The sequence below is a fragment of the Eucyclogobius newberryi genome, unplaced genomic scaffold (assembly GCF_026437365.1).
Source record: "Eucyclogobius newberryi isolate DKJ021-1_F unplaced genomic scaffold, fEucNew1.0.hap1 SCAF_7, whole genome shotgun sequence".
NCBI classification, from domain to species: domain Eukaryota; kingdom Metazoa; phylum Chordata; class Actinopteri; order Gobiiformes; family Gobiidae; genus Eucyclogobius; species Eucyclogobius newberryi.
Window position 1 is genome coordinate 2,038,863 of NW_027316389.1, and position 16,361 is coordinate 2,055,223.

The 16,361-nt window shown below is 53.5% G+C and overlaps 1 protein-coding gene across 1 annotated transcript in view; it reads left to right on the forward strand.

Moving 5' to 3' along the window:
- The window catches only part of nup160 (nucleoporin 160), a 47,562-nt gene that overhangs the window by 30,826 nt on the left and 375 nt on the right, over positions 1 to 16,361 (forward strand). The window contains exon 33 of the mRNA XM_072434654.1: positions 15,961 to 16,062. Within this exon, the coding sequence (XP_072290755.1) occupies positions 15,961 to 16,062 (102 nt within the window). The remainder of the gene's footprint in view (positions 1 to 15,960; positions 16,063 to 16,361) is intronic.

A 16,361-nucleotide genomic window follows, 5' to 3' on the forward strand; every position in this document is an offset into this window, starting at 1 on the left:
ACACACTCTGCTGACACACACTGCTGACACACACTGCTGACACACACACACTCTGCTGACACACACTGCTGACACACTCTGCTGACACACACTGCTGACACACACACACTGCTGACACACACTCTGCTGACACACACTGCTGACACACACACACTCTGCTGACACACACTGCTGACACACACACTGCTGACACACACTCTGCTGACACACACACTCTGCTGACACACACACTCTGCTGACACACACTCTGCTGACACACACACTGCTGACACACACTGCTGACACACACACACTCTGCTGACACACACTCTGCTGACACACACTCTGCTGACACACACTGCTGACACAGACTGCTGACACACACTCTGCCGACACACACACTGCCGACACACACTCTGCCGACACACACTCTGCCGACACACACTCTGCCGACACACACTCTGCCGACACACACTCTGCCGACACACAAACTGCTGACAGACACACTGCTGACACACACACTGCTGACACACACTCTGCTGACACACACTGCTGACACACACTCTGCTGACACACACTGCTGACACACACACTGCTGACACACACACTGCTGACACACACTCTGCTGACACACACTCTGCCGACACACACTGCTGACACACACACACACTACTGACACACACACTGCTGACACACACTCTGCTGACACACACTCTGCTGACACACACTGCTGACACGCACACTGCTGACACGCACTCTGCCGACACACACTCTGCTGACACACACTGCTGACACACTCTGCTGACACACTCTGCTGACACACACTCTGCTGACACACACTCTGCTGACACACACTCTGCTGACACACACACTGCTGACACACACTCTGCTGACACACACACTCTGCTGACAGACACACTGCTGACACACACTCTGCTGACACACACACTGCTGACACACACACTGCTGACACACACTGCTGACACACACTCTGCTGACACACACTCTGCTGACACACACTGCTGACACACACACTACTGACACACACACTGCTGACACACACTGCTGACACACACTGCTGACACACACTGCTGACACACACTGCTGACACACACTGCTGACACACACACTGCTGACACACACTCTGCTGACACACACTCTGCTGACACACACTGCTGACACACACACACTCTGCTGACACACACACACTGCTGACACACACACACTGCTGACACACACTCTGCTGACACACACTGCTGACACACACACACTCTGCTGACACACACTGCTGACACACACACTGCTGACACACACTCTGCTGACACACACACACTGCTGACACACACTCTGCTGACACACACACACTCTGCTGACACACTCTGCTGACACACTCTACTGACACACACTGCTGACACACACTGCTGACACACACTCTGCTGACACACACTCTGCTGACACACACACACTCTGCTGACACACTCTGCTGACACACACTGCTGACACACACTACTGACACACACTCTGCTGACACACACACTGCTGACACACACTCTGCTGACACACACTGCTGACACACACTCTGCTGACACACACACTGCTGACACACACTCTGCTGACACACACTCTGCTGACACACACTCTGCTGACACACACTCTGCTGACACACACTCTGCTGACACACACACTGCTGACACACACACTGCTGACACACACTCTGCTGACACACACACTCTGCTGACACACACTCTGCTGACACACACTCTGCTGACACACACTCTGCTGACACACACACACTCTGCTGACACACACACACTCTGCTGACATACACACTGCTGACACACACTCTGCTAACACACACTGCTGACACACACACTGCTGACACACACACTGCTGACACACACACTGCTGACACACACTCTGCTGACACACACACTGCTGACACACACACTGCTGACACACACACTGCTGACACACACACTGCTGACACACACTCTGCCGACACACACACTGCCGACACACACTGCCGACACACACTCTGCCGACACACACTCTGCCGACACACAAACTGCTGACAGACACACTGCTGACTCACACACTGCTGACACACACACTGCTGACACACACTCTGCTGACACACACTCTGCTGACACACACTGCTGACACACACTCTGCTGACACACACTCTGCTGACACACACACTGCTGACACACACTCTGCTGATACACACACTGCTGACACACACTGCTGACACACACTGCTGACACACACACTGCTGACACACACACTGCTGACACACACACTGCTGACACACACTGCTGACACACACTGCTGACACACACTCTGCTGACACACACTCTGCTGACACACACTGCTGACACACACACTGCCGACACACACTCTGCCGACACACACTCTGCCGACACACACTCTGCCGACACACAAACTGCTGACAGACACACTGCTGACACACACACTGCTGACACACACACTGCTGACACACACACTGCTGACACACACTCTGCTGACACACACTCTGCTGACACACACACTGCTGACACACACTCTGCTGATACACACACTGCTGACACACACTGCTGACACACACACTGCTGACACACACACTGCTGACACACACACTGCTGACACACACACTGCTGACACACACTGCTGACACACACTCTGCTGACACACACTCTGCTGACACACACTGCTGACACACACACTGCTGACACACACTCTGCCGACACACACACTGCTGACACACACACACACTGCTGACACACACTCTGCTGACACACACACTGCTGACACACTCTGCTGACACACACTCTGCTGACACACACTCTGCTGACACACACTCTGCTGACACACACACTGCTGACACATACTCTGCTGACACACACACTCTGCTGACAGACACACTGCTGACACACACTCTGCTGACACACACTGCTGACACACACTCTGCTGACACACACTCTGCTGACACACACTGCTGACACACACACTGCTGACAGACACACTCTGCTGACAGACACACTCTGCTGACACACACACTGCTGACACACACACTGCTGACACACACACTGCTGACACAAACTCTGCTGACAGACACACTCTGCTGACACACACTGCTGACACACACTGCTGACACACACACACTCTGCTGACACACACTGCTGACACACACTGCTGACACACACTCTGCTGACACACACTGCTGACACACTCTGCTGACACACACTCTGCTGACACACACTGCTGACACACACTCTGCCGACACACACTCTGCTGACACACACACTGCTGACACACACTCTGCTGACACACACTCTGCTGACACACACACTGCTGACACACACTGCTGACACACACTGCTGACACGCACTCTGCCGACACGCACTCTGCCGACACACACTGCTGACACACACTCTGCTGACACACACTCTGCTGACACACACTCTGCTGACACACACTGCTGACACACACTCTGCTGACACACACTGCTGACACACACTCTGCCGACACACACTCTGCTGACACACACACTGCTGACACACACTCTGCTGACACACACACTGCTGACACACACTGCTGACACGCACTCTGCCGACACGCACTCTGCCGACACACACTGCTGACACACTCTGCTGACACACACTCTGCTGACACACACTCTGCTGACACACACTCTGCTGACACACACACTGCTGACACACACTCTGCTGACACACACACTCTGCTGACAGACACATTGCTGACACACACTCTGCTGACACACACTGCTGACACACACTCTGCTGACATACACTGCTGACACACTCTGCTGACACACACTCTGCTGACACACACTGCTGACACACACTCTGCCGACACACACACTGCTGACACACACTCTGCTGACACACACACTGCTGACACACACTGCTGACACGCACTCTGCCGACACGCACTCTGCCGACACACACTGCTGACACACTCTGCTGACACACACTCTGCTGACACACACTCTGCTGACACACACTCTGCTGACACACACACTGCTGACACACACTCTGCTGACACACACACTCTGCTGACACACACTGCTGACACACACTCTGCTGACACACACTGCTGACACACACACTGCTGACACAAACTCTGCTGACAGACACACTCTGCTGACACACACACTGCTGACACACACACTGCTGACACACACTGCTGACAAACACTCTGCTGACACAAACTGCTGACACACACACTGCTGACACACACACTGCTGACAAACACTCTGCTGACACACACACTGCTGACACACACTCTGCCGACACACACACTGCCGACACACACACTGCCGACACACACTCTGCCGACACACACTCTGCCGACACACACTCTGCCGACACACACTCTGCCGACACACACTCTGCCGACACACACTCTGCCGACACACACTCTGCCGACACACACACTGCCGACACACAAACTGCCGACAGACACACTGCCGACAGACACACTGCCGACAGACACACTGCCGACACACACACTGCCGACACACACTCTGCCGACACACACTCTGCTGACACACACTGCTGACACACACTCTGCTGACACACACTCTGCTGACACACACACTGCTGACACACACTCTGCTGACACACACACTGCTGACACACACACTGCTGACACACACACTGCTGACACACACACTGCTGACACACACTCTGCTGACACACACTGCTGACACACACTCTGCTGACACACACTGCTGACACACACTCTGCCGACACACACTCTGCCGACACACACTCTGCTGACACACACTCTGCTGACACACACACTGCTGACACACACTGCTGACACGCACTCTGCCGACACGCACTCTGCCGACACACACTGCTGACACACTCTGCTGACACACACTCTGCTGACACACACTCTGCTGACACACACTCTGCTGACACACACACTGCTGACACACACTCTGCTGACACACACACTCTGCTGACAGACACACTGCTGACACACACTCTGCTGACACACACTGCTGACACACACTCTGCTGACATACACTGCTGACACACTCTGCTGACACACACTCTGCTGACACACACTGCTGACACACACTCTGCCGACACACACACTGCTGACACACACTCTGCTGACACACACACTGCTGACACACACTGCTGACACGCACTCTGCCGACACGCACTCTGCCGACATACACTGCTGACACACTCTGCTGACACACACTCTGCTGACACACACTCTGCTGACACACACTCTGCTGACACACACACTGCTGACACACACACTGCTGACACACACTCTGCTGACACACACACTCTGCTGACAGACACACTGCTGACACACACTCTGCTGACACACACTGCTGACACACACTCTGCTGACACACACTCTGCTGACACACACTGCTGACACACACACTGCTGACACAAACTCTGCTGACAGACACACTCTGCTGACACACACACTGCTGACACACACACTGCTGACACACACTGCTGACAAACACTGCTGACACAAACTGCTGACACACACACTGCTGACACACACTGCTGACACACACACTGCTGACACACACACTGCTGACACAAACTCTGCTGACAGACACACTCTGCTGACACACACTGCTGACACACACTGCTGACACACACACACTCTGCTGACACACACTGCTGACACACTCTGCTGACACACACTGCTGACACACACACACTGCTGACACACACTCTGCTGACACACACTGCTGACACACACACACTCTGCTGACACACACTGCTGACACACACACTGCTGACACACACTCTGCTGACACACACACTCTGCTGACACACACACTCTGCTGACACACACTCTGCTGACACACACACTGCTGACACACACTGCTGACACACACACACTCTGCTGACACACACTCTGCTGACACACACTCTGCTGACACACACTGCTGACACAGACTGCTGACACACACTCTGCCGACACACACACTGCCGACACACACTCTGCCGACACACACTCTGCCGACACACACTCTGCCGACACACACTCTGCCGACACACACTCTGCCGACACACAAACTGCTGACAGACACACTGCTGACACACACACTGCTGACACACACTCTGCTGACACACACTGCTGACACACACTCTGCTGACACACACTGCTGACACACACACTGCTGACACACACACTGCTGACACACACTCTGCTGACACACACTCTGCCGACACACACTGCTGACACACACACACACTACTGACACACACACTGCTGACACACACTCTGCTGACACACACTCTGCTGACACACACTGCTGACACGCACACTGCTGACACGCACTCTGCCGACACACACTCTGCTGACACACACTGCTGACACACTCTGCTGACACACTCTGCTGACACACACTCTGCTGACACACACTCTGCTGACACACACTCTGCTGACACACACACTGCTGACACACACTCTGCTGACACACACACTCTGCTGACAGACACACTGCTGACACACACTCTGCTGACACACACACTGCTGACACACACACTGCTGACACACACTGCTGACACACACTCTGCTGACACACACTCTGCTGACACACACTGCTGACACACACACTACTGACACACACACTGCTGACACACACTGCTGACACACACTGCTGACACACACTGCTGACACACACTGCTGACACACACTGCTGACACACACACTGCTGACACACACTCTGCTGACACACACTCTGCTGACACACACTGCTGACACACACACACTCTGCTGACACACACACACTGCTGACACACACACACTGCTGACACACACTCTGCTGACACACACTGCTGACACACACACACTCTGCTGACACACACTGCTGACACACACACTGCTGACACACACTCTGCTGACACACACACACTGCTGACACACACTCTGCTGACACACACACACTCTGCTGACACACTCTGCTGACACACTCTACTGACACACACTGCTGACACACACTGCTGACACACACTCTGCTGACACACACTCTGCTGACACACACACACTCTGCTGACACACTCTGCTGACACACACTGCTGACACACACTACTGACACACACTCTGCTGACACACACACTGCTGACACACACTCTGCTGACACACACTGCTGACACACACTCTGCTGACACACACACTGCTGACACACACTCTGCTGACACACACTCTGCTGACACACACTCTGCTGACACACACTCTGCTGACACACACTCTGCTGACACACACACTGCTGACACACACACTGCTGACACACACTCTGCTGACACACACACTCTGCTGACACACACTCTGCTGACACACACTCTGCTGACACACACTCTGCTGACACACACACACTCTGCTGACACACACACACTCTGCTGACATACACACTGCTGACATACACTCTGCTAACACACACTGCTGACACACACACTGCTGACACACACACTGCTGACACACACACTGCTGACACACACTCTGCTGACACACACACTGCTGACACACACACTGCTGACACACACACTGCTGACACACACACTGCTGACACACACTCTGCCGACACACACACTGCCGACACACACTGCCGACACACACTCTGCCGACACACACTCTGCCGACACACAAACTGCTGACAGACACACTGCTGACTCACACACTGCTGACACACACACTGCTGACACACTCTGCTGACACACACTCTGCTGACACACACTGCTGACACACACTCTGCTGACACACACTCTGCTGACACACACACTGCTGACACACACTCTGCTGATACACACACTGCTGACACACACTGCTGACACACACTGCTGACACACACACTGCTGACACACACACTGCTGACACACACACTGCTGACACACACTGCTGACACACACTGCTGACACACACTCTGCTGACACACACTCTGCTGACACACACTGCTGACACACACACTGCCGACACACACTCTGCCGACACACACTCTGCCGACACACACTCTGCCGACACACAAACTGCTGACAGACACACTGCTGACACACACACTGCTGACACACACACTGCTGACACACACACTGCTGACACACACTCTGCTGACACACACTCTGCTGACACACACACTGCTGACACACACTCTGCTGATACACACACTGCTGACACACACTGCTGACACACACACTGCTGACACACACACTGCTGACACACACACTGCTGACACACACACTGCTGACACACACTGCTGACACACACTCTGCTGACACACACTCTGCTGACACACACTGCTGACACACACACTGCTGACACACACTCTGCCGACACACACACTGCTGACACACACACACACTGCTGACACACACTCTGCTGACACACACACTGCTGACACACTCTGCTGACACACACTCTGCTGACACACACTCTGCTGACACACACTCTGCTGACACACACACTGCTGACACATACTCTGCTGACACACACACTCTGCTGACAGACACACTGCTGACACACACTCTGCTGACACACACTGCTGACACACACTCTGCTGACACACACTCTGCTGACACACACTGCTGACACACACACTGCTGACAGACACACTCTGCTGACAGACACACTCTGCTGACACACACACTGCTGACACACACACTGCTGACACACACACTGCTGACACAAACTCTGCTGACAGACACACTCTGCTGACACACACTGCTGACACACACTGCTGACACACACACACTCTGCTGACACACACTGCTGACACACACTGCTGACACACACTCTGCTGACACACACTGCTGACACACTCTGCTGACACACACTCTGCTGACACACACTGCTGACACACACTCTGCCGACACACACTCTGCTGACACACACACTGCTGACACACACTCTGCTGACACACACTCTGCTGACACACACACTGCTGACACACACTGCTGACACACACTGCTGACACGCACTCTGCCGACACGCACTCTGCCGACACACACTGCTGACACACACTCTGCTGACACACACTCTGCTGACACACACTCTGCTGACACACACTGCTGACACACACTCTGCTGACACACACTGCTGACACACACTCTGCCGACACACACTCTGCTGACACACACACTGCTGACACACACTCTGCTGACACACACACTGCTGACACACACTGCTGACACGCACTCTGCCGACACGCACTCTGCCGACACACACTGCTGACACACTCTGCTGACACACACTCTGCTGACACACACTCTGCTGACACACACTCTGCTGACACACACACTGCTGACACACACTCTGCTGACACACACACTCTGCTGACAGACACATTGCTGACACACACTCTGCTGACACACACTGCTGACACACACTCTGCTGACATACACTGCTGACACACACTCTGCTGACACACACTGCTGACACACACTCTGCCGACACACACACTGCTGACACACACTCTGCTGACACACACACTGCTGACACACACTGCTGACACGCACTCTGCCGACACGCACTCTGCCGACACACACTGCTGACACACTCTGCTGACACACACTCTGCTGACACACACTCTGCTGACACACACTCTGCTGACACACACACTGCTGACACACACTCTGCTGACACACACACTCTGCTGACACACACTGCTGACACACACTCTGCTGACACACACTGCTGACACACACACTGCTGACACAAACTCTGCTGACAGACACACTCTGCTGACACACACACTGCTGACACACACACTGCTGACACACACTGCTGACAAACACTCTGCTGACACAAACTGCTGACACACACACTGCTGACACACACTGCTGACACACACACTGCTGACACACACACTGCTGACACAAACTCTGCTGACAGACACACTCTGCTGACACACACTGCTGACACACACTGCTGACACACACACACTCTGCTGACACACACTGCTGACACACACTGCTGACACACACTGCTGACACACTCTGCTGACACACACTGCTGACACACACACACTGCTGACACACACTCTGCTGACACACACTGCTGACACACACACACTCTGCTGACACACACTGCTGACACACACACTGCTGACACACACTCTGCTGACACACACACTCTGCTGACACACACACTCTGCTGACACACACTCTGCTGACACACACACTGCTGACACACACTGCTGACACACACACACTCTGCTGACACACACTCTGCTGACACACACTGCTGACACAGACTGCTGACACACACTCTGCTGACACACACTCTGCTGACACACACTCTGCTGACACACACTCTGCCGACACACACACTGCCGACACACACTCTGCCGACACACACTCTGCCGACACACACTCTGCCGACACACACTCTGCCGACACACACTCTGCCGACACACAAACTGCCGACACACACACTGCTGACACACACACTGCTGACACACACTCTGCTGACACACACTGCTGACACACACTCTGCTGACACACACTGCTGACACACACACTGCTGACACACACACTGCTGACACACACTCTGCTGACACACACTGCTGACACACACACACACTACTGACACACACACTGCTGACACACACTCTGCTGACACACACTCTGCTGACACACACTGCTGACACGCACTGCTGACACACTCTGCTGACACACACTCTGCTGACACACACTCTGCTGACACACACACTCTGCTGACAGACACACTGCTGACACACACTCTGCTGACACACACACTCTGCTGACAGACACACTGCTGACACACACTCTGCTGACACACACTGCTGACACACACTCTGCTGACATACACTGCTGACACACTCTGCTGACACACACTCTGCTGACACACACTGCTGACACACACTCTGCCGACACACACACTGCTGACACACACTCTGCTGACACACACACTGCTGACACACACTGCTGACACGCACTCTGCCGACACGCACTCTGCCGACACACACTGCTGACACACTCTGCTGACACACACTCTGCTGACACACACTCTGCTGACACACACTCTGCTGACACACACACTGCTGACACACACTCTGCTGACACACACACTCTGCTGACACACACTGCTGACACACACTCTGCTGACACACACTGCTGACACACACACTGCTGACACAAACTCTGCTGACAGACACACTCTGCTGACACACACACTGCTGACACACACACTGCTGACACACACTGCTGACAAACACTCTGCTGACACAAACTGCTGACACACACACTGCTGACACACACTGCTGACACACACACTGCTGACACACACACTGCTGACACAAACTCTGCTGACAGACACACTCTGCTGACACACACTGCTGACACACACTGCTGACACACACACACTCTGCTGACACACACTGCTGACACACACTGCTGACACACTCTGCTGACACACACTGCTGACACACACACACTGCTGACACACACTCTGCTGACACACACTGCTGACACACACACACTCTGCTGACACACACTGCTGACACACACACTGCTGACACACACTCTGCTGACACACACACTCTGCTGACACACACACTCTGCTGACACACACTCTGCTGACACACACACTGCTGACACACACTGCTGACACACACACACTCTGCTGACACACACTCTGCTGACACACACTCTGCTGACACACACTGCTGACACAGACTGCTGACACACACTCTGCTGACACACACTCTGCTGACACACACACTGCCGACACACACACTGCCGACACACACTCTGCCGACACACACTCTGCCGACACACACTCTGCCGACACACACTCTGCCGACACACAAACTGCCGACACACACACTGCTGACACACACACTGCTGACACACACTCTGCTGACACACACTGCTGACACACACTCTGCTGACACACACACTGCTGACACACACTCTGCTGACACACACTCTGCCGACACACACTCTGCCGACACACAAACTGCTGACACACACACTGCTGACACACACACTGCTGACACACACTCTGCTGACACACACTGCTGACACACACTCTGCTGACACACACTGCTGACACACACACTGCTGACACACACACTGCTGACACACACTCTGCTGACACACACTCTGCCGACACACACTGCTGACACACACACACACTACTGACACACACACTGCTGACACACACTCTGCTGACACACACTCTGCTGACACACACTCTGCTGACACACACTCTGCTGACACGCACACTGCTGACACGCACTGCTGACACACACTCTGCTGACACACACTCTGCTGACACACACTCTGCTGACAGACACACTGCTGACACACACTCTGCTGACACACACACTGCTGACACACACACTGCTGACACACACTGCTGACACACACTCTGCTGACACACACTCTGCTGACACACACTGCTGACACACACACTGCTGACACACACACTGCTGACACACACTGCTGACACACACTGCTGACACACACTGCTGACACACACACACTCTGCTGACACACACTGCTGACACACACTGCTGACACACACTGCTGACACACACACTGCTGACACACACTCTGCTGACACACACTCTGCTGACACACACTGCTGACACACACACTGCTGACACACACACTGCTGACACACACTGCTGACACACACTGCTGACACACACTGCTGACACACACACTCTGCTGACACACACTGCTGACACACACTGCTGACACACACTGCTGACACACACACTGCTGACACACACTCTGCTGACACACACTCTGCTGACACACACTGCTGACACACACACTCTGCTGACACACACACACTCTGCTGACACACACACACTGCTGACACACACACACTGCTGACACACACTCTGCTGACACACACTGCTGACACACACACACTCTGCTGACACACACTGCTGACACACACACTGCTGACACACACTCTGCTGACACACACACACTGCTGACACACACTCTGCTGACACACACACACTCTGCTGACACACTCTGCTGACACACTCTACTGACACACACTGCTGACACACACTGCTGACACACACTCTGCTGACACACACTCTGCTGACACACACACACTCTGCTGACACACTCTGCTGACACACACTGCTGACACACACTACTGACACACACTCTGCTGACACACACACTGCTGACACACACTCTGCTGACACACACTCTGCTGACACACACACTGCTGACACACACACTGCTGACACACACACTCTGCTGACACACACACTGCTGACACACACACACTCTGCTGACACACACTGCTGACACACACACTGCTGACACACACACTGCTGACACACACTCTGCTGACACACACTCTGCTGACACACACTCTGCTGACACACACTCTGCTGACACACACTCTGCTGACACACACACTGCTGACACACACACTGCTGACACACACTCTGCTGACACACACACTGCTGACACAAACTCTGCTGACAGACACACTCTGCTGACACACACTGCTGACACACACTGCTGACACACACTGCTGACACACACACTGCTGACACACACTCTGCTGACACACACTGCTGACACACACACTCTGCTGACACACACACACTCTGCTGACACACACACACTGCTGACACACACACACTGCTGACACACACTCTGCTGACACACACTGCTGACACACACACACTCTGCTGACACACACACTGCTGACACACACACTGCTGACACACACACACTGCTGACACACACACACTGCTGACACACACTCTGCTGACACACACACACTCTGCTGACACACTCTGCTGACACACTCTACTGACACACACTGCTGACACACACTGCTGACACACACTCTGCTGACACACACACACTCTGCTGACACACTCTGCTGACACACACTGCTGACACACACTACTGACACACACTCTGCTGACACACACACTGCTGACACACACTCTGCTGACACACACTCTGCTGACACACACTGCTGACACACACACTGCTGACACACACACACTCTGCTGACACACACTGCTGACACACACACTGCTGACACACACACTGCTGACACACACTCTGCTGACACACACTCTGCTGACACACACTCTGCTGACACACACTCTGCTGACACACACTCTGCTGACACACACACTGCTGACACACACACACTCTGCTGACACACACTCTGCTGACACACACTCTGCTGACACACACTCTGCTGACACACACTCTGCTGACACACACACTCTGCTGACACACACTGCTGACACACACACTCTGCTGACACACACACACTCTGCTGACACACACTGCTGACACACACACTGCTGACACACACTCTGCTGACACACACACACTGCTGACACACACTCTGCTGACACACACACACTCTGCTGACACACTCTGCTGACACACTCTGCTGACACACACTGCTGACACACACTGCTGACACACACTCTGCTGACACACACTCTGCTGACACACACACACTCTGCTGACACACTCTGCTGACACACACTGCTGACACACACTGCTGACACACACTCTGCTGACACACACACTGCTGACACACACTCTGCTGACACACACTCTGCTGACACACACTGCTGACACACACACTGCTGACACACACACACTCTGCTGACACACACACTGCTGACACACACACACTCTGCTGACACACACTGCTGACACACACACTGCTGACACACACTCTGCTGACACACACTCTGCTGACACACACTCTGCTGACACACACTCTGCTGACACACACTCTGCTGACACACACACTGCTGACACACACACTGCTGACACACACTCTGCTGACACACACTCTGCTGACAGACACACACTGCTGACAGACACACTCTGCTGACACACACTGCTGACACACACTGCTGACACACACACTGCTGACACACACTCTGCTGACACACACTGCTGACACACACACTCTGCTGACACACACACACTGCTGACACACACTCTGCTGACACACACTGCTGACACACACACACTCTGCTGACACACACTGCTGACACACACACTGCTGACACACACTCTGCTGACACACACACACTGCTGACAAACACTCTGCTGACACACACACACTCTGCTGACACACTCTGCTGACACACTCTACTGACACACTCTGCTGACACACACACACTGTGCTGACACACACTCTGCTGACACACACACACTCTGCTGACACACTCTGCTGACACACACTGCTGACACACACTACTGACACACACTCTGCTGACACACACTCTGCTGACACACACTCTGCTGACACACACACTGCTGACACACACACTGCTGACACACTCTGCTGACACACACTCTGCTGACACACACACTGCTGACAGACACACTCTGCTGACACACACTGCTGACACACACTGCTGACACACACTGCTGACACACACACTGCTGACACACACTCTGCTGACACACACTGCTGACACACACACTCTGCTGACACACACACACTCTGCTGACACACACACACTGCTGACACACACTCTGCTGACACACACTGCTGACACACACACACTCTGCTGACACACACTGCTGACACACACACTGCTGACACACACTCTGCTGACACACACACACTGCTGACAAACACTCTGCTGACACACACACACTCTGCTGACACACTCTGCTGACACACTCTACTGACACACTCTGCTGACACACACTCTGCTGACACACACACACTCTGCTGACACACTCTGCTGACACACACTGCTGACACACACTACTGACACACACTCTGCTGACACACACACTGCTGACACACACTCTGCTGACACACACTCTGCTGACACACACTCTGCTGACACAATGAGTGAGATGTTGAGTCCAGAAGGTTCTCACTTTGTCATGACAAAATGTGTGAAAGGTGAAAACCTTCTGGAGGCTTTTTGTTTGTTTGTTTACATGAGTGTGTTGTGCACATGTGCAGAAGCCGCTCTCTGCGACAGGCCCTTTGGTTTGGCTCCCGTTCAACGCCATCGACCAACTCCTGCAGGCGCTCAGCAGCACCAGCAGCACCAGCAGCACCGCGGTGAGCGCTTGTCACAGTTCAGACTCTATTATACTCTGACCTGTGGTTTTACCTGCTCTGTCCAGCTTTGCTCTGGTCTTTGTTCTCCTCTCACAGAAGTTTTCTTGTTAGCTCTACATTAGCACAGCTTTAAAGTTCACAAACCGTCTTGTTTCTTTCACGTGTTTGGAGCTCTTCCCTTGCTCAAACCTCTGAGGACACTTCTCTGCACTCGCTGCTGCAAAGGATTGTGGGACATGTAGTTGTAGCGATTATATCTTTATATCAGAAATGATAGAATATAAATTAGAAATGTTCCG